Source organism: Gobius niger (genome assembly GCF_951799975.1).
Source record: "Gobius niger genome assembly, chromosome: 3".
Taxonomy (NCBI): domain Eukaryota; kingdom Metazoa; phylum Chordata; class Actinopteri; order Gobiiformes; family Gobiidae; genus Gobius; species Gobius niger.
The window spans coordinates 5781657-5805545 of record NC_136854.1 but is presented as its reverse complement, the minus strand read 5'-3'; the positions used below and the strand labels follow the sequence as shown (position 1 = coordinate 5805545).

Genomic DNA, 23889 nt, shown 5'->3' with positions numbered 1-23889 from the left:
TGCGCATGCGCGAGATTAACTCTTCTTCGACAACGGGACGAGGAATTATTTCTAAAATATGCAGTAACTCAGTATTATGATTATTAATAGCAGTTAAAATGAAAACAATCTAATTATAAATCATAGGAGTTCATCCAAAAAAACACACAACTTCCATTTCAGACGTAACGGATGTACTCTTCCTGTCTCCAATTCTCTTCCTGTCCCCGATCTACCCACCACAGGCCAGTGCACAGGCGAGACGCTTACTGTCGCAAAGTGCCGTAAAACGCTGCCTTCTTCGCGACTTGGCTGTATGCAGGTGTGTGGCGTTTGTTCGAAACTGTTTGCATTAGGCTACTGGTTCAGGACTTAAAGTGAGTAAATAATAATAATACAAATCCGTTTGTCCCACAGAGCGCAGGCGTCACTGCGTCACTGCGTCAGTGCGTCAGTGCGGGCACGCTGCGTGGAGGATCCGTGAGAGCGCTAGTGTTGGTGAGTGTTTGTTTATAATAGATCCATGGTTTTTGTACACCAGGGAGCTCCAACACTTTTCTACCCGTAGAGCTAGTTTTATGCAGAGGGGGGTAGAGTAGCCGAAATATCTACTCAAATAAGATTAACGTTACTTTGAAATCATTTGACTGAAGTAGAAGCGAAAAGTAGTGGCCCAAATAATTACTCAAGTAAGATTTGGAGAAAACTTTACAGAGTAACTTTACTGGGTCTGATTCATGTTTCAGCTGTGACATACATGACAAAAGAAAATCCCATAAAAACATATAAAAATAAATGATTCTGAAGAAAGAAGTAACAAAACAAGAAATGCATATTTTCACACATCAAAATGAAGATTTGTCTCTGAAAGTATCATGTAAAAGAGCTTTTAAACATAGGATGCTATTACCTTATTATTTAAGAGTGTTTTGTGGCTTCATTCATGCATGTCTGAGTAATCCTCATGATTGATAAAGGACGGGCTTTGACCATCTTACGTAAGATTGTCAAACCACCCCCATCCAGGAAGTGCCCGACGTGTCCGCTCCGCCCCTACAGAGCAAACATCTTCCAGAGGCTGAAGTTGTAAAAGGACACCTTCTGTTTTTTCTTACTTAAAGATAATGTCTCGGCGAAAATGCGCGTTTGGCTGCGAGAAGTACAGGACTTTATTCACCCTTCCTAAAGAAGAGATCACTCGCCAGAAATGGTTGGAATTTCTCTCCGGGATCCCGCGACTAACCAGCTTGAATATGTTTGTCTGTGACTATCACTTCACTGATGGCTGCTTGGACAACCTTGGCCAGTACCGAAGTGGATTATCCGAGAGATTAACGCTTACGACCGGCGCAATTCCCACAATAAAAACATCCGATGGAGAGGCCAGAGCGGTAAGTAAATCAAAGCACTAGCTAAATGGTAATGATAATGTGTTTTAGCCCTTTATGAAGCTGTGCTGCATATGTCCACTTTATAACTGCAGTGTAAAGTAACTGCACTTATTGCTGCTTATTGCACTTATATTTCTACTACTGCTAATGTTGCATCTCAGAATATAGTTTTAAGTTGTGCAATTAAATGAAGTGCTATTTGTCACCTTCACTCGTCCTGTTGTTATGCTAATTGTGTGTAAGTGAGAGGGGGTAGTGATTCACAGACTGTGTGTCTTTGATACTGTTCTCCATTCTTCTTTCCTGATGCTGAATGTTTAAGTGGTTGAAAGTTAACTCTCAGTCTCTCACTATCTTTTTTTCTTCTTTTTTCCAAGGGCGGGTCACAAGAACCACCCAGCCACAAAGGGCGCACTGGACATGCAGCAGCATTCTTTACTCCCCCTGTAAGGTCTGTAGGTGTACAAACTACTGCCACTTCAGTGTTCACCAGAACTGTTTCCACACAGTTATCTGCAGGCACCCTCAAGTTACACCACGTAAGAAGTAAAGGTATGTTACCATGCTCAACAAATAAACTGCAGTACGTTACTTTGCATGAAATATGGTAAAGGAGTGTAGTAGTGTGATGACACTTTGTAAAAGTTTCATATGCACTTTGAGCTTCTCTCAGACTCAGACCCATGTGCTGTGAGTGATGGTTACTTATAGACTGTGACGATGATGAGAAATACTGTAATAGCACAAATATCCAAGTACTTTCATATGGTATTGAATTGACTTGTGAATGTATTTCCAAATTAGCGTATTCATGCTGATAAAGGTAATGATGATCATTATTTATTTTTGATGAAGAGCTGGACACAGTAGGAAAAGCATGTGTGCTATATTGTTTGCTTGTCTTTTTACCTTAAGTTAAGTGAAGTTAGACTTTATTAATCTCTGTAGAGAAATTACTTCTCTGCATTTGACCCATCCTCAATGTCGCTGGGCGACCTGTAGCTAAGTTTGAGCTGGCAGCGTGGGCCATAATGTGGAGCCGGGCTGGTGGTCAGAAACACCTACCTGGAGGATTAACCTTTTGCACATGTTTTTAACATTAACCTACACAGACATGCAAACTCCACACAGACAGGCCCCGTCCAGGTGGGAATTGAACCCGGGACCTTTGAGCTGTGAGGCACGAGCTCTAACGTGCTACTTAGTACTAAGTACCTTGTTTACCTTAATAAACCCTTTTTGTAGTCCTTCTGGGGGTAATACACGTATTAATGGGATGATTGGGGGGTTTTCATCTCCCCCTGGTGTCTCTGGCCAGAAAACCACAATTGCAACTTTGCTTGCACCAGGTCGGAGGCCCCAATACACACTAATGGAATCACGAAGAAGAAGCTAACGGGCAAAGCTATTTACAGCCAAGTTTGAGTGAAAAAATGATCTACATTTCTGTCAGCATAGTATTTACTCATTAATTAGTAAAAAAAAAACGCAACGACACCTGCAGTGGCGTTTATGGCCTGTTGGAGCAAGAGTTACTTAGTACTGCTGTAACTCCAACTTGTTTTCTGTTGCATATAATGTACTTTTTTCACAGGTGTCCAGGCATCAGCCACTAATATTGAAGAGAGTACAGGGACACTACAACACTGGCCAATTAAAGCTCCGACATCTGCGTCTCATCACAGACCTTCAAAGAGGCCACGTTTGGAGGAAGAAGAAGAGGAGGAGGATGTGGAAGACATGGACATTTCAGATGTTAATCTTCCACCTGACTCAAACTATGAACCAGAAGTCTCTACAACAGCAGGCTCTACGACAGTAACCTCTATTACAGCTGTGTCTAATGTGATGTAAGATGTATTTTTATGCCCAATACCTTTTATCCACAATTTTGGTTGATTCTAAATGATTACCCTATACTCTAAATTTCTGTTGTTTTTGCACAGGGACAAAGAACCTACAGCCTTGGAAGATGCCAAATACATAGTATTCGAGAGTAGTCTCAGGGAGATTTTTGATACCTGTCCAGTCTGTAAGCGCCACGGCAAAGCCGAGAGAAGAAAATGTGGAACGTTTGTTTCATTCACTCAGAAGTGTCCCCATTGCCAGTACAGCCGGAAGTGGCAGAGCGGGCCTGTAATCGGAAGCACTCCAGTTGGCAACCTGCAACTTTCTGCTGCTGTGTATTTTTCGGGGGGATCTTTTGTAAAAGTTGCAAGGGTAACTATAACAATATCATATGATCTATAGTTTATATGAGTTACATTAATCAGACTATTCACTTGTGTTTACTTTCTTCAGATATGCAATGCAATGAACATACAAATCCACCAGTACAATACCTTCAGAAAACATTGTCGATGGTTTCTTGAGCCTGCTATCTACCATAAATGGAATGAAGATCAGAAACTTCTTTTTGAGGACTTCAAGAAGAAAGGCAAAATTGCTGTAAGCGGTGATATGAGAGCAGATTCCCCAGGTAAATGTAGTAGTAGTAGTAGTAGTAGTAGTAGTAGTAGTAGTAGTAGTAGTAGTAGTAGTAGTAGTAGTAGTAGTAGTAGTAGTAGTAGTAGTAGTAGTAGTAGTAGTAGTAGTAGTAGTAGTAGTAGTAGTAGTAGTAGTAGTAGTAGTAGTGGTGCCATAAACTTACCCTTGCTTTCTGATTCAACATTGCACTCTGTAGTATACAGTATCTTACACTTAACCTTTAATTTAATTTTAGGACACAGCGCTAAATTTGGGACCTACACATTAATGGATCTTAAAAGCGAAAAGATTGTTGACATGAAACTAGTACAGGTATGCCTTTTACAGTGGTTTTGATTAGTGATATATTACACTACATGTGCGATATCATAAACTGTTTTTGTAGAGCAATGAGGTGAGTGGGAGGTACCATATGGAAAAGGAAGGACTGCGCAGAAGTCTGAATTTCCTGGAGACCAATGGTCTAGAGGTGGACTATATTGTTACTGACCGCAATCCCCAAATTCAGAAGTATCTACGGGAAAGAGACATAACTCAGTACCTTGACGTTGGGCACGTCATCAAAGGTTCTTTAACGTTTTATAGTTTTTCTGTTGTTAATTCTAATGAGTTAATAATGTGCAATTGTAATTTTACAGGTTTATCCAAAAAGTTGGAAAAGTTGTCAAAAGACAAGGATTGTCAGGTGATGAAGAAGTGGTTGGCAGCCATCAAAAACCACATGTACTGGTCAGCGTTCTCCTCAAATTCTGGACCGGTGAAAGTAGCCAAGTGGACGTCCCTCATAAATCACATTCAGGATGTCCATACCCATGACGACCCATTATATCCAAAGTGTACACACCCGGACAGAGTGTCCAGAGATCCAAATATGTGGCTCCACCCTGGTAAGTAATACATTTTCACTGCAAAGTGAACGCTGTAGTACACATGGTTTTCAGGATTGTTATTGATTTATTTACATAGGCACAATGGCACTGCACAAATTGGAGAAACTACTTATGAACAAGACAGTGCTTGCAGATGTTGCAAAACTGAGCTCTCGTCACCAGACTTCATCTCCTGAGTCTTTTCACAACATTATTATCCGCTTTACACCAAAAATGTCAGACTTCAAATACGCGGGGATGATGTGCAGGTGAAGAATTACATCTGATTGTCTTTCACATGACTTTGTACTGATATTATATGCTAATATTATTTCATTCATATTTTACCTACTTGTATGCCATATTTGCTGTTATGCAGTTTCCTATTTGTATTAAAAGATATTTGTTTTTTTCTTTGCAGGCTCTACTTAGCAGGATTGCACCAAAATGAAAATGCTAAACTGAAACAAGTTTCAAAAGGGAAAGCTTTATTCAAAGTGTCTTATCCAAAATACAAAGAAGGCCAAGGCACATCCAAGCCAATCAAAACCAAAGCCACCTTTGGTAGGGAACATATTTTTACTACTTACATAAATGTTGTTTAAAAATAAAGAAGAATCTGAAAAAGAATAAACATGATCTGATGGGATATATTTGAATGATCAACTAACTGTAAACGTTATTCACATTTTAGGATATGTTGCAGCGCTAATGCGTCTCGTCTTCGATGAGGTCTTCCCTGATCCCGCAAAGTTTGTGGCATAGATGTAGATGGTCCCTGTGCCAAAAAGACCTTTGTGCAAAGTTGGAGAGGGTACGAAAGGAAGACATCATTGCTGCACATGTTTCTCGGTACAGTCTAGCAGAAGCCGGCACGTGATGAAGCCCCACAAAGGGGCCAGGATCTGGAAACTCATAGTGGATCTGAAGCACTGCACACGCTGGAATGATGACTCTAATTCTTGCTCCAAGCAACACCAACTTATAATATTTCTGTAAGCAATGAAACGGAGACGCCTGCGGAATCGGACAGAGATGTGTCTTATGCCTTTTAGCAGATGGAGAAAGGGTTTATAATCATCAACTGAACATATTCTTGTTTTTTGTTTTGAATATATAATAAATATGTCATGCTTCGAATTTCAGTTTCAGTTTTTGCGCTTACTTCTGTACTTCTTGGCCCGTAGTCTGCACGACTACGAGCTTCAGAGCTATTTTTTTTATTTTTCTTCTTCTTTAAACGTTATTGGTGGAGTGCAGGCCAAACAAAAGCGCATGTCGCCCCCTACTGTACAGTGTCCAAGAACAACAACGACATAGTGTCAAAACAAAGACATTTAAGGAGAAATAAACTCCAAATGAGCCATACATTTGCCTTTAACCATATTTGATCTCAACAGCTGTTTCATAAAGCTACCTTATGCAAATGATCCATGTGGCTTAAGTTTCTACTAAATGAAAACAAAAGCACAAACTGCCTTCATTTAAGCTGTTTCCTGAGGCGGCTGACATGTGACTGAGCTGTGGAGACGACAACATGGATTTTGTCACTTTTGTAAAGATTGGCTTGTGCAGAAGCTTTTTTTTTATTTTTTTATTATTATTATTAAATGTGCACCTGTTAGCTGCTATGTCCCGGGTTCGATTCCCACCAGGACGGGGCCTTTCTGTGTGGAGTTTGCATGTTTTCCCCGTGTCTGCGTAGGTTTCCTCCGGGTACTCCGGTTTCCCCTACCACTAAAAACATGTGCAATAGGTGAATCCTCCAGCCAGATGATTCTGACCATCAGTCTGCCGCAGCGGCATCGAAGGATGGGTTAAATGCAGAGGACACATTTCCCTACGGGGACAATAAAGTAAAACAAACCTGTCAATCAATCAACATAAATCACTCTAGGGTGGGGGGGAGGGGGGTGGGGGGATTGGCGCAGTGGCTTATGGGATGGCACGTAGCTCCTAATCACCGGTTAGTTAGCATCAGAGGTCCCTATGCTAAAGTAGCTATGATAGTTAGCATCGAGGCTCCTTTTCCTAACTCCTTCCTAACTGACAGACCAATTCGGAAGCTTCTTGTCATGGCGGACGCTGACGCACATCCGGTTTGGCGTTAGACCTCTTACCAATCTGCTCGTTTCGGACGCAGCACAGGATTCAGGAGGATTGCTGAGAGCTGCGTGAATGAAGCCAAAAACACTATGGGGGTGTTTTTGACAAGGAAATAGCATAACAACATAGCTAAAAGCTCCAAAAAGTTGATTTTGCATGATATGGGACCTAAAATGGTTCCAGCCGATATACATGATTGGGTTAACGAGAACAAGATGATATTTCCACATCATTTGTATGAATAAAGGTGAACAGTTTGGCGTAATGAAACTTCCCTGATGTTGTGTTTATTCCCCTTTGTAGCTGCTGCTGCTCAGCCTGTGTATGCTCCACCTGCTGCGAGGCCTGGGCTTCAGGGCGTTCTCCATGGCTTCAGAGGTGTACTCTCCGGGCACGCACTCGGCCGCCTTCATCACCTGCCCCAACCACACGGTGGCGCTGGAGCTGGCACGGTCAGGCTCTGGAGCTCTGCAGCACGACCCGGGTGTGAACGTTCTTTCAACATGTGCTCCTTCTCCACAGGGGCATCGTCCAGAGGAAACTGGCTGCCTGCGTCAACATCGTTCCAGCCATCAAATCAGTGTAAGGAAGAGCAATCCAAAGTCACAACCGGTGAATTCATTCATTCATCTTTCATCAGCAGACTGGTCGCCTCGCTTACCATCACTGAGTATGAAGTGAATCAATAATGCAGGACATTGTAAAGCCTCTGGAAAAGCACTATATAAGACTAATGCACTATTATTAGTACTATTATTGAGTTGTAATATTCATGAAGTACTAGTTAGGGCTGGGTACCATTTAACAATATGCTATCTGTAGAGTGTGAGGGTGACCTATAAACTGTGGTTTAGCCTCCTATTCTTCCTTTTTTTTGTTCGCTTTTTTGAACTGGTGCCTCATTACATTTTTGAGGCTAATCTACAACCTATTAATTAATTAATAAACAAATTCATTGATTAATAAACCGTCATACCCTACATATTGAAGGTAGCTACAACCGGTATTGAAAAAATAAAGGTATCGATTATTGAAAAAATAATAATCACGATTATTTTTGTCATAATTGAAATCACGATTATTCAAACGATTATTTGTTGCCTTCAAAAAAAATCCATCAAAAAAGTGACAAAAATCCAGCAAAAAAAATGACAAAAAAACATAAAAAAAGTTACAAAAATCCATCAAAGAAATGACAAAAATCCATCAAAAAAGTTACAAAAATCCATCAAAAAAACGAGAAGAATCCATCAAAAAAGTGACAAAAATCCAGCAAAAAAAGACAAAAATACAGCAAAAAAGTGACGAAAATCCATCAAAAGAATGACAAAAAACATAAAAAAAAGACAAAAAAACATAAAAAAAATGACTAAAATCCATCAAAAAAAAGACAAAAAAACATCAAAAAAATGACAAGAATCCATCAAAAAAGTGACAAAAATCCAGCAAAAAAAGGCAAGAATCAATCAAAAAAGTGACAACAATCCAGCAAAAAAGTGACAAAAATGCAAAATTTAAAAATTAGGGGGAAAAAAATTGAATTTTTTTTTTTTTGAAAAAAAAATAATAATCTGAAAAAAAAAATTATAATCGATTTTTTGCGATTATGCTAATTTTGTAATCATTTATTGTTGTAATCGAAATCGTAATCGAATTTCGATTAATTGCACAGCCCTATTTGATTCTGAATTTTTGCTGAATTTATGGTAAGAGTTGACGAAAGACTCAAGAGTTAGGACAGTCTTACAGGTGAACCAGGGAAAAACATATGTTCACACCAGACAAGTCGAGAGATGCACTTTGATACTGAGAGACTTTCTTAAAAGTTCCTGCTGTGAGAGAAAAACAACAGAATCGTCCTCTTTTCTCCAGAGTGAGATCAATATAGTCTGATCTTCTCTTGCAAACAACATGTTACAGATCAATTATATCTTTCTAATACCAACATTGCACCAGAATCACGTGACTTTTCTACACTAAATATCCTCTTGTAAGACAGGCTTTAGGTTGCATTAATATGAACAACTCACATCAAGTGATCTGATCATTCTGTGCATAACTAATATGTTTGATCAGTTATTACTTAACAGCATTTCATACTAAACTAAATTACAAACACCCCAGCAGTGTCTACTTTTTTATTTGGTGAAAGAACCAAAACAGGTACAAATCCGATACAAATATCAGTATCAGTAGATATTTGTAGCCAATACCTGATATTGTATTTTTTCCAGTGTCGGCTCCGATATCTGATGCCAGTATCGGATTGGTACATTCCTATGTGCGACCAAATAGGTCCTTCCTCTCCGTAGTTGTGTGTGGAAGGGTTGCCAGGTCTCACCCAAACACACCCAAAAATATAATGAAAAAACGTCAACAAATCTGTACAGGCAGGAATTTCCTGTGTTTTGTCCTTTAGTTTCCAGAGCCCGTGTGTTCCTCTGATGACCTGAACGCCCCTTTCTCCCACTTTCACAAACGCAGCTCTGAGGGCTGTGGATTTGAGATTCAAAAGAATGATTTTTATTAAGAAATAAGCTGTAGCCTGTTTTACACAGAGAACAGCACGGACACAACTTGTGGACAGCTTTATTTCACCTACGGCAGTTCGGCTGTTTACCCGCCGACCTGGCAACCCCTGCCCAAAAGCTGATAACTCCAGTTTAGAGCACGACAAACATGATCTGAAGTCCATGGGATTTTTTTCTGTTTTTAGCTGTTCATTCAACTTTTTTTTCCGTTCTTTTTTTACACAGATACGAATGGCAAGGGAAGATCGAGGAAGATGACGAAGTCTTGTTGGTGAGTCGACTCCCCTCCCCTCTTCAGCTCGGGGTTCACAAGCAAGCTCTCACTCTTCCTCCCAGTCATCACATGTACTCTTCTCAGAGATTTACAGCTTCAAACCCGGAGGACTGTAATAATCCAATCAAATGTGCAAATCGTTTTTCTGTTTTTACTTTTCTAATCGTTTTCTTTAAAAGCATTTAAGGAAGGCTTGGATGACCCTGATGAACAGATGAATATGTGGAAATGAATAATTCCTGAAGGATATTGTACACTCAGATCTCATTATGAAGCATTTATATCAGTTTCATGAACTTGTGGGCTAGTTTTCTAGCATTCTGGAGAAAGTTACCCTGAAAAGTGACTCTGCAAGTTGTGAAAAGTGACTTTAAACATGGCCCTGTTAAGAATCGGGGTGCTACAAATATGTTAGGACGATCAGGGATGAGTTTGTACCGACATTTCCTCTTCCATTGTTTGAAATGAAAAAATCAGGTATTTAATAACCGAAGCTGACCAAAACTGACCACATTACCAGGATAAAGTCTGAGTTACGGGTTACAAGCTTACAAGGTCCGTACAGTCATCAATCAGAACAGACAGAAATCCAAATCAAATTTCCAAGCCCTGGAAAAGTTTGTGAATTTTGAGAAATTAACTTTTAGGAATCCTAAAATATAGTAGAAAAGTAATGGGTAAATCAGGAATCACGGCACACATTTTCATTCAGGCAGTGACGGTGATTGCTATTTAAGAAGCGTGCTTGGGGTGTCCCCCATCAGGTCCAGTCACGAGGCGGTGCTCTCCGGCGCCTCCGTTCACTCTTTCCCCGATGAACTTACTTTGAAGCTAACATGGCTCTGACACGTGTTCCTTCTCTTTTAGATGATAAAAACCAGAAGCTCCAAGATTTCCTCGCTGGCAGAGTTTGTCCGGTAAGCTCCTCCTCTTTCTCAAAGTGCCTCACTTCCAAATGAGAACAAGTCTCCCAGTTTACTCAACAAGTCCTGGCTACACACATGTGGTGTGTACGTTTTGTCAGCTGATTTAGGACAGGTTTGATGTGCTGAGGCTGGTTTCAGCACTACAGAAAGTCTAAATCCTGCACCTCATGGAAAACAGAAATGGGAAAATCCACAAAAACACTGACCCAAGTTAGCCATTTTATACTCACTACTGCCACCTCAGGTCATATGTGTAACTGCAGCTTCTATATTAAGCTTGTGCATGACGGCACTTCAGACCCGAATTAACACCTTTCTGAGTGACAGTGCAGGATTTTAGAGGCAGGTCTGGACTCATTCTACAGCTTAGGACATTGTTGAAACATGTAGGGGGAGGAAGGTACTTAATTTTAACATTTTTAAACTCTGTATAGTCCCTTTAAATGGTCTAGTGCAGGTTCCAGCTGTTAAATGTCATTTGTTTTTTATAGTTTGGCTGTATAACTCCGCACAGGAATGGGCAAGAGACCTACTTTTTTTTTGACATGCTCAGGAATTCATGCTCCAAGGGGCCACCTTAAACCATCTCGTGGGCCACATGTGGCCCGCGGGCCTTGGCGTTGACACATGTGCACTGGAGTGTGTTGAATGTTGTGTGAATGTCAGTTGTTAATCAGGTGTTTGGTCTTCCCTGTCGTCTGTCCCACAGAGCTGCTGAAGCTCGAGGGGAAATCACTGATGCATAAATATTTATATGTACTCGTCCTTTGCCACTGTGTGTACCTTTATCTTCTCATTAGTATATGCAGTATAATGGATGTGATGAATGTACCTTTATCTTCTCATTAGTATATGTAGTATAATGGATGTGATGAATGTACCTTTATCTTCTCATTAGTATATGTATAATGGATGTGATGAATGTACCTTTATCTTCTCCTTAGTATATGTATAATGGATGTGATGAATGATGTGTGTCTTCAGCGGGAACCATCCATACGAGGTGGCGGAGGTCATCAGTCTGCCCATCGAGCAGGGCAACCCCCCATACCTCAAGTGGATCGGAGAGGTGGTCCCAGAGTAGACTTCTCCTTCCTGCTCCTGATGAAAGGATGGCTGAACCACTGCGGGAAAAAGTGACCCCACACCCCGTCTTTCATATGTGAGGTCATCCTGAGCACTGACACAAACTAGCCTGTGTGGTGACCGTGCTTGACAGTTCCATGCATGACTTCACTTCCAATAAACATGAGAGAAAATCGGGTCATTTTCTGATTCTGTGTTGCAAAAATGTTCAAAAATCAGTGAAAACCAAAACCTTTTTTTTGTAGCCCACTGCAGGGTTTAAAAGTCATTAAAAAGCATTAAATTAGATTCAAACTGGCATTAAATCTAAATCTAATGGAAAATGATGACATTGCTCAACAGTTTTTAGTTTAGTTCAAGTTAATCAAAGTCAAATATGTGCTGATATTAAAGTGTCTGTAGGTGTTAGTCTGTTATTAATGGGAAAAGTAAGAAGCATTACAAGTCCGTTACAAAGACTGCTGCCAAGTAAGGCTTATACCATTTTAAAGAGGGGGTATTATGCTTTTTTCAATCACACAGCACCAGTCTATATCACACTACAATGATGATGAAACCTTCTGTTGGTCTGTAAATGCAGTAAATTAGAATAACTGCCTTGTATAAAATGTCTCTCTCAAAATGGCTGTAGTGAATGTCTTGAAATAGGCCTCTGTCTCTTTAAGAACCTCTGACCCTTTCAGACACGCCCCCTCCACACGCTGTCTGTGGCATCAGTGGGGAGGGGGCTCTGCTGAGGAGCAGTGGTTGGTTACTCGGCTGGTGACGAAAGCTCGGAGGCGTCTCCAGGAGGTGGGGGCGTTCCTAGGAGGAGTTTTTGCAGATTACTCAAAAATACGTGAATGTGCCAAGGCAACACTTCAGGCATGTTTTTAATGAGGGAATGACATAACATGATGTAAAGCTTGAAAATGTCGATTTTGCAAAATACCCCCCCTTTAAATAATGCTTAAATCAACAGGAAAAATCCAATATTTGCCTTATCACCTTTGGCAGGTGTTATTAAGGTGAAGATCACTTGGTGAAGGCCTGATTTTCTTCTTCGACAAAAGACTAGGGCCCAAAGCTCCCATCGTAGCCTCCTTGTGCTGAGGAATTTGGTTGTTTTCAGCAGGTAACAAGTACTTTGATCCCTGATGCGTGTGAGAATATTTCTCAAAAGTATCTTGGGTTTTGTAAGCCGCGATGAGAACAGGGTGGGAGGGTCGTTCAGCCTCAAAAATACACAAAAGAAAGAGACTTTAGTTCAGAATTTTACGTCAACATTTAATAAATATTTCTGCATATTCAACAATAAGTACAATAAGTCTCTGAACCACAACTGCGCACAGTTTCACAACATAAAAAGAGCTGCTTAGTCACCAAGGTTGAAAAGTTGAGCTCAGGGTCTCAGCTCGTCTGTCAGAACTACGTATGCATTTTCATTTTGGCAAAACAAAGACAAAAGGAAGTGTCAGACTTTAGCGGCGTCCATGACACCCCGTCGGCCGCCTGCTTTACTTCACTGCCTTCAAAACAGCGCCATATTTGTTATATAAAGTTTCATGTTTGGAATCCTGAATCCACTACATCCAATCCAGAGACAGTAAAAATGAAAGAAACAAAAATAGGATCTGGGTCCTCTCAGTATAATAACGTTTTTCTCCACAGGCCGAAACAAAAGAGCCTCCCATTTTGTTGCAGATTACTGACTTAAAGCAGTGCTAAGTAACTTGTTTACCTTAATAATACCAGTGTTAATGGGATGATTGGGGGGTCTCTCATCTCCCCCTGGTGTCTCTGGCCAGAAAACCACAACTGCAACTTCGCTGCCACCGGGTCGGAGTCACCAATACACACTTATGGAATCACGAAGAAGAAGCTAACAGGCTAATGGGCAAAGCTAACTGCGGGCTAGCGCCACTTTAACAGTATTTACAGCCAAGTTTGAGAGAAAAAAAAGATGTGAACAATATCCCTCTGTCCCTTTGTCTTTTCTGTCAGCGTAGGATTTACAATTAATGAGTAAAAAAACGTTAACCTGCAGTGGCACTTATGGCCTCTAGGGGCATGAGTTGCTTAGTGCTGCTTTAAACATGAGAAAAAGGCAGTTTATGTTTCCCCTCTCAAACATCTACGACAAAATCAAAATGATTGACAGAGCCAGATTTGAATTGATAGTTTTATGTTGTTGATATATTAGTTCGACTCAGAGGGGATTGTTTGATTTCTAAATAATCTATTTATGTTTAATCAAATTTTGCCTTGATTTTCAATGCTCAATAACTCAGGGAGGAATTAGTAATTTAAAGGAACAGGCCACCATTTTTCCATACTGAGATATGTTCTTACCTGAGTTTAGACGAGTTGATGTGTACCTGTCTGGTCTTTGTGCGTGCCCTCAGTCATGAAAAACAATCAAAGATGTTGTTAGCATTTGGCCTCTCCCAATGTATTCCTATGGCTCCAAACGGGGTGAAGTTAGAAGCGACCACACTCTTCCACAAAGACCAGGCAGGTACGTATCAACTCGTCTAAGCTCAGGTGAGAACAGATCTCAGTGTGGAAGAACGGTGGCCTGTTCCTTTAAGAAATCCCTCTGAAAATATCCTGAAAACGTTTGTAGGAGCCACTAAAGTGGAATGAAAACATCTGCACACACGTCACGTGTATGTTTAGCCACTGCTGTCTCACACAGAGGATCTCGGTCACAGCCTTTCGTGCTACACGTGGATACCAAACATGTCAGTATTGGGAATAGATAAGCGTGGAGACATGTTGGAGTCACTTCCTGGATGAATAAGCATGTTAAAGGGAGAGTTCAGTCTGTTCTGAGATGTTAAAGAGACATATTGCAATGTTGGAGAGAGTCCTCCTGAACCGCACGCTGGGAGATGGGACCTTCTGCAGTCCATCCAGGCACTGGGCTCGACAGAGGACGACACCATTTGAATTTCACCGTCACATCAGGTTAGCTTAGACTTCCAAGATACAAACAAAAATAAATAACAGGCAACGATATAAAAATACAAAACTAAAGTCAAAAAATAAAGCTATGTTTGCTTCCGGACACGTGAGAAGTCAAAATCAAGACCAAACGAGCGAACACACAATGCAGCCGTGAGATTTCATCAAATGGGCGGGATGATGATTGTTTAAAGGTTCTTAAAGTGATAGTCTGTAAGTTTAAATGTTCTTCAAAAGACTATCACTTTAAGAACAAGTTTGAATGTTCTTAAAGATGTTTTTTTTCTGAAGGCCCTCCCTTTGCCGATCTCAGACACTGATCAGAATCCCATGACCAATGAGACGAGCTTGTTTCCTGTCAGGTCCAATCACTAGAGGAGGGGGCGGGACTTCATTGTTTACTCTCAAATTTCACTCTCTCCTCGCAACCTTACACACTATCACTTTAAACTGATGTGGCATAGAAAGAGGGAGAATTCCATCATCCAAAAAGATAGAAATGACACTCGGCCCTTATGTACAGGATGGTTCCACGGCATCACCTCTTCTTGCATCACATCTCACGGCCCATTTTCAGTGCAGAAGGTTAAACGTCAAACCAAGAAAAATGAGATCAAACTCAGGGTAAAATGTCCAAATTAAATGTGTGGCTGAAGCTGTTCTATGCATTTAAAGTTGTAAAGTGGGAAATGTGAAGGATCAGGTGACTAAAGGTCCCAATCACTCCCTTTGAAATCAATACATTAGTAACAGTGACATTGCATTGGCTCTGTACGGGGCAGTATCGGTGATTACGGAGAACCCAGTCCTACTTTGACCCTCTGTCTGACTGTGAACCAGCGGCTTCTGCAAAGACACAAACATCTGAGGGAAGAGGGTCAAACAGAGTCAAGGACTGTCCCTTTAAATGGAATATAAAGCTGGTTCCTGATCTCCTACGATGCTGGGCGCTGATGACTTCCTGTTCCATTGTAGCGACACCACAAATAAATCCATCTCTAAAGATTATGCGGCGGACAGCCAGTTACTGACATGGAGTGACGTCACCTTCATACGTCTGTTTGACTTGAAGCTAACTGTAACTATAAATAAAGGTCTTGGCTTTCAAATGAGGAATCCCACTAGCATAAAGGATGATGGTTTGGATATGGATAAAATGACTAACAGGTTAATGCAAATAAATTTGTATTATGTTGTGTTTTTAACTTTAATAATGCACCAAGTTAGCATGAGATAAATGGGTGCATTTCAAACAATACACATTTCTAAAACTGGTTCCTTTATATTTTATTTATATGTAAGTTAAAATGATGTCACGTTAACTGGTTAATTAAACTAAATCAATGTGAAATATACTACTATATACTTTCATGACAAACACAACCTAAACCAGAATGATAAGGATGGCTCAGTCCAACACTGCGGTTGTGGAGCGTTTGGCACAAAACAATACAGTAAATTGTCCTTCTGTGTTTAGCATTTCTGCCCCACCTTTTTTTACATTCACAAATTAGTAGCAATACTTTTTACCTGATATTGATAACTAAAAAGTAGCCGTTTGTTATTGATATATATCGATACTAAGGCATCGATCCGCCCATCCCTAATGACAAGTCTCTTCTGGTCAGTTCTACAAGTGTGTGGAGACCATTCAGGTGTCCACTGAGGCGTGCACACACACTGGTCACAAGTGTGAAGCACAGCTCGTCAAGGCTCGTGAAAAGGATTCAATTAACACTATCAGTGGAGTGTTCCTTATCCGCTGATATCCAATTATCCAATGATCGAGGTGTTAAGTGCGGCCTTAAAAGAGTCTGTGATTTTCTGGACATTTTGAGGCGATGCAGGACAAAAGCCTGGATTTCAGGACTGTTTTGGGGGATTATCTGTAATTATATGTCAGTACCTTGTTGTTCACCCCAAACTTTGAAAGTATTTGCTGTCACCCCCCGTTGGAACGCACTGGGACAGGAAGTCATCTCCCTCACTGAAAAGGGTTGATCACATTATGTCCCGCTAGCTTCGCCATGGGAACACCCTTTGACCCCTTTGACCCTGCGCCCTCCATGTCCGACACTCTGGGAATGAGCTTACAGCAGTTAGCATGTTGCTGTACAATAGAAAAATAAAGGTAGAATGTAGAAAGGTGGCAGAGTGGTTAGCCTGTCAGTACTCCTGCCTCTGGTACCCCACAGGGCTGCCTGCGGTCCCGTCGACGCCCCCTGCTGGCGGGCTTTCCACAGTCTCCCCGGGGAAGGCGCTGTAGGGGCCCTGGTCCGCCTCCTGGCCAGGGTCCGCATAGTCCCCGAAGATGGCAGTGTCGGCTCCGAGCTTGTACCGCTGGAAGGCCAGGAAGGACTGCGCCCCCTGTAGGAGAGAGAGAGAGAGCACACATCCTCTTCATGAAGCTTATTCATTAAAGCAGTACTAAGTAACTCTTCCCCCTAGAGGCCATAAGCGCAACTGCAGGTGTAGTAGCAAGGTACGATTTTTTAATTTATTAATTGTCTAGGAGAGTAAATACTACGCTGACAGGAAAGGCGAAGGGAGAGAGGGTTACTGTGCATCCAATTATACAATGCAAATATTTTTTTTCACTCAAACTTGGCTGTAAATACTGTTTAAAGTGACATTAGCCCGCAGTTAGCTTTGCCCGTTAGCATGTTAGCTTCTTCTTCATGATTCCATTAGTGTGTATTGCTTTCTCCGCACCGGGGGCAGTCAAGTTGCAAACATGGTTTTCTGGCCAGAGAAACCAGGGGGAGATGAAAGACCCTCCAATCATCCCATAAACACTTGTATTACCCCCACAGGGACTATGGAAAGGATTTATTAAGGTAAATAAGTTACTTAGTACTGCTTTAACCAAGCTCAGTCTGAGGGTGATTCATTCACTCTGGAACTTAGTCTTTATAAACTACACTTTTATCAAACGTCTTTATTTCTGCCACAAATAGTTGCACAAATACATTAGTGCAACTATATTCAGGTTAAATTATAAAATAAATACAGTATAAAATACAAAAGCATATTGTCATGATGCAAAACAATGCAAGGTAATGTAATGTCATGTCTGATGTGGGTGATTGTTTTATTTTACATAGTTATATTCGATATGAGTGCTTTAAAGAGGGGGTATTATGCTTTTTTCAGCCACATAGCACCAGTCTATAGCACACTACAGATGACCAAACCTTCTGTTAGTCTGTAAATGCAGTAAATTAGAATAACTGCCTTGTATAAAATTGCTCTTTCAAAATGTCGGTAGCAAATGACTTGAAATAGGCCCCTGTCTCTTTAAGAACCTCTGACCCTTTCTGACACGCCCCCTCCACACGCTGTCTGTGGCATCACAACAACACTGCGCTCGTTGTCTCAACAGTATTGAAACTACGATCGGTGCATTTTAATTTTTATTGTTGGAAAGGAGCTACTGTTTATCACTTTGTGAACAATGGCCACACAGGATATGATTTGGAGACAAACCTTCCACACCGGACGCTTGGAAGGGGCTCTTGCCTGAAAAATAACTGCTGTTTGGAGGCTCTCTCTTTGCATCTGCCATGCCCTATGGATCTCTAACTATACCCCCATGGACGACACCAGGATCTGCAGGAGCCCATACGATTCAAAAGACGGACATTATCTGTGCAGGTGGACAACGGTTTTTCGAGGTTACCCGTTAGCTTGTTATAATCGACTACAGCTCATTGTTGATGAAAAGTCTGCAATAAACCACAAATGTGTACAGCCAGGCTCATTGTGTGATCATCGTAAAGGCTGCTTCGAGTAGTTGCTGCTTTATTGACGTTATTTGTGCATAATATGCTGCCTGTTTTCAATGAATGTTGTGAAGGTGAAGGTTGTTAGCTTGTCACGGCTAATAGTGCCTTAGCTCCGGGAGAAACCACTCGGCTACGACTCACTGTAGATGAAATGTGAGCAATAAACTACATAATCAACAAGCCAGGCTCCGTGTGTGATCATCATAAAGGCTGCTTCAAGCAGTTGCCTGTTTTAGTGACGTTTTCAATGCATAATATGCTGCTTGTATTCAGTGAATTTTCCCGTTAGCTTATCGCGGCTAGCTTGTTAGCTCCGGGAGAAAACCACTCGGCTACGACTCACTGTAGATGAAATGTGAGCAATAAACTTCCAAATCAACAAGCCTGGCTCCGTGTGTGATCATTGTTAAACGGTTCTTTATGTGTGTGGTGGTTTTGTTGACTTTATGTGTGCATATTTCTCGTTTTCACGTGATGACTCGAGGTTTAGCTTAGCATTAGCTTTCTCCGGAGGCTCTGTGCATCATCAAGGCCCAGCGCAGAACCAGACACTGAAATAAGCGTTCTTGTCACCGGTTTTAATCCTGGGTGTTTCGGTAACAGAAACACTGATGTGTGTCTTTGTAAAAGTTTCAGAACTGCTGTAACTCCGGTTCACAACACATGAAGCTAATCCTCCATGATGACTCTGTTTACATCTTAGGGCTAGACACTGCGGGGAGGGGGTTCTGCTGAGGAGCAGTGGTTGGTTACTCGGCTGGTGACGAAAGGTCGGAGGCGTATCCTGGAGGTCGAGGGCGTTTCCTGAAGGAATCAGGCGTTTTATCCCTAAAATGGCCGCCATCAGAGTTTCTACAGATTACTCGAAAATACGTGAATGTGCCAAGGCAACACTTCAGGCATGGTTTTAATGAGGGAATGACTTAATAACATGATGTAAAGCTTGAAAAAGTCCATTTTGCATAATACCCCCCTTTAAAGCTGTTAAGTGCCACAAAGTTGGCAAAATTGGATCTAAGTGATGCAGTCAGGGAACAGGCCAAACAGTTGCTACATCCTCTAAAATAGTTCCTGGATCCTCCTAGAAACTAAAAGTCGGTGGAATGCGTTCCACACCCCACTGGAGGCCCCACCCAGCACGAGGAGGTGGGGCTTGAGACGCAGCTGTGGGTGTGCGTGAGCAAATTACACAGGTGTCTGTCAGATCTGGCAACCGCGAATGTCTCTGTATTTGCATAGCGTTGGATTGATTTTAACGCTATGCAAATGCCGTGGCCGCTCCGACTGCCCGTGTCACGCCGCTCTCCTGTGTATTCGCCAGGCAGCCTAAGGAAGGAATGGAGGCTCGCCGCTCTTTACGCTCCCGCCGCTATTGGAGTGAATGCGGGAGGCGCCCCTTGTGCCTTAAAGGAATAGTTCACCATTTTTCCATACTGAGATATGTTCTTACCTGAGCTTAGACGAGTTGATACGTACCTGTCTGGTCTTCATGCGCGCCCTCAGTCACGCAAAACGACTAAAGATGTTGTTAGCATTTGGCCTCTTCCAATGTAATCCTATAGCTCCAAACGGGCACAAAGACCAGACAAGTGCTTATCCTATTCCTTTAAAGGGAGGTGCCACTCGGGTCTTAAAGGGTAGTGCCCCTTGGGTCTTAAGCCCCTCCCTGAACTGTCCCTGCTTACGGACCGGTGCTTCACAGTGCAAGTACACCATAAAAAAAGAAGTTTTGAAATAAAAGAGCCTAAATGTTCCTCAGTTTGAACCACTGTACTCACCCAGCTGAAGATGGAGAAGAAGGAGAACGTGATGGCAGCTCGGGCGGCGTCCCCGCCTTCTTTCAGGGGGTTGTCCTCCGGTTTGCTCGCCTGCCACTGATTGGCCAAGAAGCAGAAGCCCACGAACCACATGAAGGCCCAGAAGGCTGCAACGCAAGAGCGAAAACAGAATGGAAACAGACCTCAGAAAACGGCCTATTGTTATGTGATTAATCATTTGGAGGAAATCCTTTCTCCTACGTTTATTCTATTTCTGATGATGATGAAGTTTGTGTCTGTTTTTATTTCATGAAGACCATACAAACGAAAGAAGGCAAGCAAGCATAGTTTCCTGGTTAGCATTGTTTTGTTTATTTCTTATTTATGGGATATTGATCCACTTAGCTCCTGTCCATGTCTCTGTGTCTTTATTTAGTAGAAAAATATATTCGTAATGCAGCATTTGTTCAAGTAATGGGAGAAAGTCTTTTCTTTGTTTTCCCTCTGGCTGCATCGAACATGACCATATATGGTCATCTGTATCTATAACATGGTTGGCACCGGAACAGTATAAAATAGTTGTCCTCTATCTATGTCACTTCCTGTCAGTGTCCAATAAGGAAGTGAGACACTAAACATCACAAAAAATATCAGACAAATGAAAACTGGGTCAAATAAGTTGCAAAATCTTCAGCATAATTGTTTAATTATGTCTCATATGCCATTTAAAGTGTTTCAGCTTTGGAATGGACTAAAAGATCAATTCTAGGCATGTACTTTTGTAGCATTGATGTATTTACTGGCTAATTTATATCTTTCGAAGGCAAAGATAAGCTAAAGCCTATTCCATTTGTGGTTGAATTGTTTTCGCTACAATTTGAGCATTTCATTGATTCAAATGCATCGACCAAATAAAGTAATTCTTCACTCAAAGTTCCAAGTGTTGAACTGGGTCCTATGGTAGCCCTTTTCCACCAACCTGGAGCTGGTGCTGGTTCCGGGACGGTCACAGTTTCAGAACCGTTTCTTTTGTTTTCCACTGAACAAAAATGCTGGCTCTTGGTTCCGGTTGGGAACCAGTAACAAGCTGGGCCAATAAACGAGCACCAGTGATGTCAGCGGCAGGGGGTGTGGCTTTCTCTCTCTGACCCTGTGGGTGGTGTGACCCTGTGGGTAGTGTGACCCTGTGGGTGGTGTGACCCTGTGGGTAGTGTGACCCTGTGGGTGGTGTGACCCCTATAGGTGCAGTGGTCACCTGACACGCCCAGGTCTGCCAGCACGGCCTTCTTGCGGTCCTTGACCCCGCTGATCTGGGGGAAGCGCACGTCCAGGGCCAGGAGGCCGCTGCAGCACAGGAAGCACACGCAGCCCATGAAGACGGCGTAGTTACAGGCGTTGGCGTTCTGGTTGAAGATGCAGTACTCCTGCTCCTCCGTGGGCCGGTTTATGTAGCCCTCATTGGCGATGCAGCCGAAGATCACCACGGAGAAGAGCTGGGCGACAGGCCGGCACAACATTATTACATCATCATTATGTCACGTTCACATGACTTCAAGACAGTGGCCTCATTCATGAAGGGGATCGATCCTTTACATCACACGGACTATACACACACGTACTTATGTCACTTTTCAAGCAATTGTACTTTTTGCAGTAATGTTTATCACATAGCACTTTTTACTTTTACTAGAGTAATATTTTAATAAGAAATGATGAACAATTTAAACCTGACTCTAAGAACATGTTAAAAATGATCCCTTTAATATTTATAGCGGTTACACCTTTATTTTACCTTGATACATTGTATCTAACTAAATTATGTCAAATGTAATCTGCAATAACGCAATCTATGTGTTACACAATGGAATAATGTGTATTAGTACTTATACTGCAATAAGACAAAAGACCCTACAACTAAGGTTATGTACCTGGTATGTGCTTTTTATGCACATGTGTACATGCGTTACATGTACATGCGTTACATGTACATGTACATGAACTCAACAACTGAAGTTTGTATAAAGGAAAGAGAAATACTACAGTCACTCTGACTGTAGTACCACTTAACCACCACTCTGGTGGTTAAGACAGAGGACCCATGTGTCCTGGAGCAAAGCACGAAGTCACGAGCTCCTGTTGTTGATGTTTGTTGAACGCACCAGCAGAGGGCGCCATCTTTACTGTTGTGTGTGTTTTATTTGGTGAAGGGGAATTTCAATGTTAGCCTTTTGCTATTTTACTATTTTAAGGAGAAAAATGTTCATACGTTTGGTAAATGGATAATATATTTAGTCCACAAATGTGCGAAGGCCTGCGTTAGGCAGGTCCTTCGGTTTGTTATTTCCAGTTTCATATCTAAAACCAGCATGTTGTTGTGACAGATCCAAATCTGCGACCGGTGCAGACTGTTGTGTCCTTGGGCAAGACACTTCCCCTGTGCGTTAGTGTAGTGAGGGAGTTGTTGGTCGTGGTGGGCGGGGCCGATGGCTCTGAGTGGCAAGCTGGCTTCCTTTAGTCTGTCCCAGGGCAGCAGCTTATCACCACAAAGTGAGGAAGGAGTGTTGACTAAAGTGAGAAACTTTGAGGAACTAAAGCGCAATAATCCTCTTTATATTATTAATACTACTCTTATTATCACTATTATGCTGAACTAGTATTCCAGTCTTCTTATTTCCCCTCCATCCAAGTCCTCTCCGTGGACCATAGGATATTATGATTATTATTGTTTTTATTAATGCTATTATTGTTGTTATTTTTGTAAAGGGTTTTGGGCCTATAATGAAAGGTGCTATATAAGTTGAGACCATTATTATTAGTAATATTAGCATTATTATTAGCATTATGAGTCTTTTCATTATATCCACTTGTGTTAAAGCCAGTTTGATGATGTGGTGAATGTGGCGTAGATCCACGTGATGCAGAACATGAGCCTCTGAACAGCGCATTCCGCCCGTTAGATCATGTTATTCCCTCTGACTTGGATGTGTCTGTGGACACTGGAGCCAGGGCTGGGCGCACGCACGCCATTTGCTTCTGACCATTTTAAGCCAATCATTCGCTTCAAAGCGCTGGCTAATCACAGTGAGCGAGCGCCCCCCGGCGGTGAGACGGCGCACTGCTCAGATTACGCCTACATCCATCCACACTCCGTGTCCGGGCACTGCCACAGTACACCGGGCCTGGTGCGGTCCATGTTTGCACCACAGCGCTGCAGATCATGCACACGGGTCCCTCACGCACACGCCCCACGCTGCTCTCGCTCCTCGCGCTCCTCCGTAGGTCACTCACCCAGTTGATGATGCGCAGAATGGCGTGCGGCTGCTGGAAGAAGGTGACAGGGTCGAAGGCTCCTCCTGCCTTCCCGGCTCCATACGCCTGCAGCCCGTCCATGGTTGCTCCGAGTCCGGCCGCGCCCGCTCTGCAGCAGCGCGCTCAGGGGTTCACTCTGTGGCTCTGTGCTCGCGACGCTCCGGGGGCCGCGCTGTCGCGATTCAAGGTGATTCTGTGTAGGAGTGGACAAGACCGCGCGCTGAGCCGGTGCAGACACGTGACCGAGCGTCAAGTCACGCGCGCCGTGTCCGCGCCTCACCGAGGGTCTGCAGCGTGACCATAACGTGAACATCTGATCCGCGACCCCGGCCTGTGGTGGAGTGAGGGTGTTGCTTTAGGAGGACACGGGAGTGAGTGTTGAATGTTGTGACATCCTCTCCTCCGCCTCACAAACGCGTCACACTGATGTTCCGCTCCTGAAG

At 42.4% G+C, this 23889-nt stretch overlaps 3 protein-coding genes and 1 long non-coding RNA gene across 4 annotated transcripts; 3 read left to right on the top strand and 1 right to left on the bottom strand.

Moving 5' to 3' along the window:
* Window positions 1-336: 336 nt before the first annotated feature.
* Window positions 337-11716, top strand: LOC306961397 (protein CutA homolog). Its single transcript, XM_079554123.1, has 6 exons — window positions 337-477; window positions 7136-7284; window positions 7355-7414; window positions 9589-9634; window positions 10505-10554; window positions 11548-11716. The coding sequence occupies exons 2-6, from the start codon at window positions 7157-7159 to the stop codon at window positions 11645-11647; spliced, it is 384 nt and encodes a 127-aa protein (XP_079410249.1). The 5' UTR covers window positions 337-477; window positions 7136-7156; the 3' UTR covers window positions 11648-11716.
* LOC306960962 lies at window positions 1081-3177 on the top strand. Its single transcript, XR_013792735.1, has 3 exons — window positions 1081-1370; window positions 1748-1922; window positions 2965-3177. It is a non-coding gene; the product is annotated as an uncharacterized lncRNA (long non-coding RNA).
* On the top strand, window positions 3200-5504 carry LOC306960961 (uncharacterized protein). Its single transcript, XM_079553552.1, has 9 exons — window positions 3200-3220; window positions 3325-3590; window positions 3672-3849; window positions 4093-4169; window positions 4243-4423; window positions 4496-4744; window positions 4824-4995; window positions 5148-5290; window positions 5421-5504. The coding sequence occupies exons 3-9, from the start codon at window positions 3684-3686 to the stop codon at window positions 5489-5491; spliced, it is 1059 nt and encodes a 352-aa protein (XP_079409678.1). The 5' UTR covers window positions 3200-3220; window positions 3325-3590; window positions 3672-3683; the 3' UTR covers window positions 5492-5504.
* Window positions 11717-16438: 4722 nt separating the features above from the next.
* Window positions 16439-23863, bottom strand: syngr1b (synaptogyrin 1b). The gene is made up of 4 exons (XM_079553118.1): window positions 23426-23863; window positions 21393-21630; window positions 20159-20304; window positions 16439-16962 (listed from the first exon to the last, which is right to left on the bottom strand). Exons 1-4 carry the CDS (start codon window positions 23525-23527, stop codon window positions 16762-16764), a joined length of 687 nt encoding a protein of 228 aa, XP_079409244.1. The 5' UTR covers window positions 23528-23863; the 3' UTR covers window positions 16439-16761.
* Between the last annotated feature and the right edge of the window lie 26 nt (window positions 23864-23889).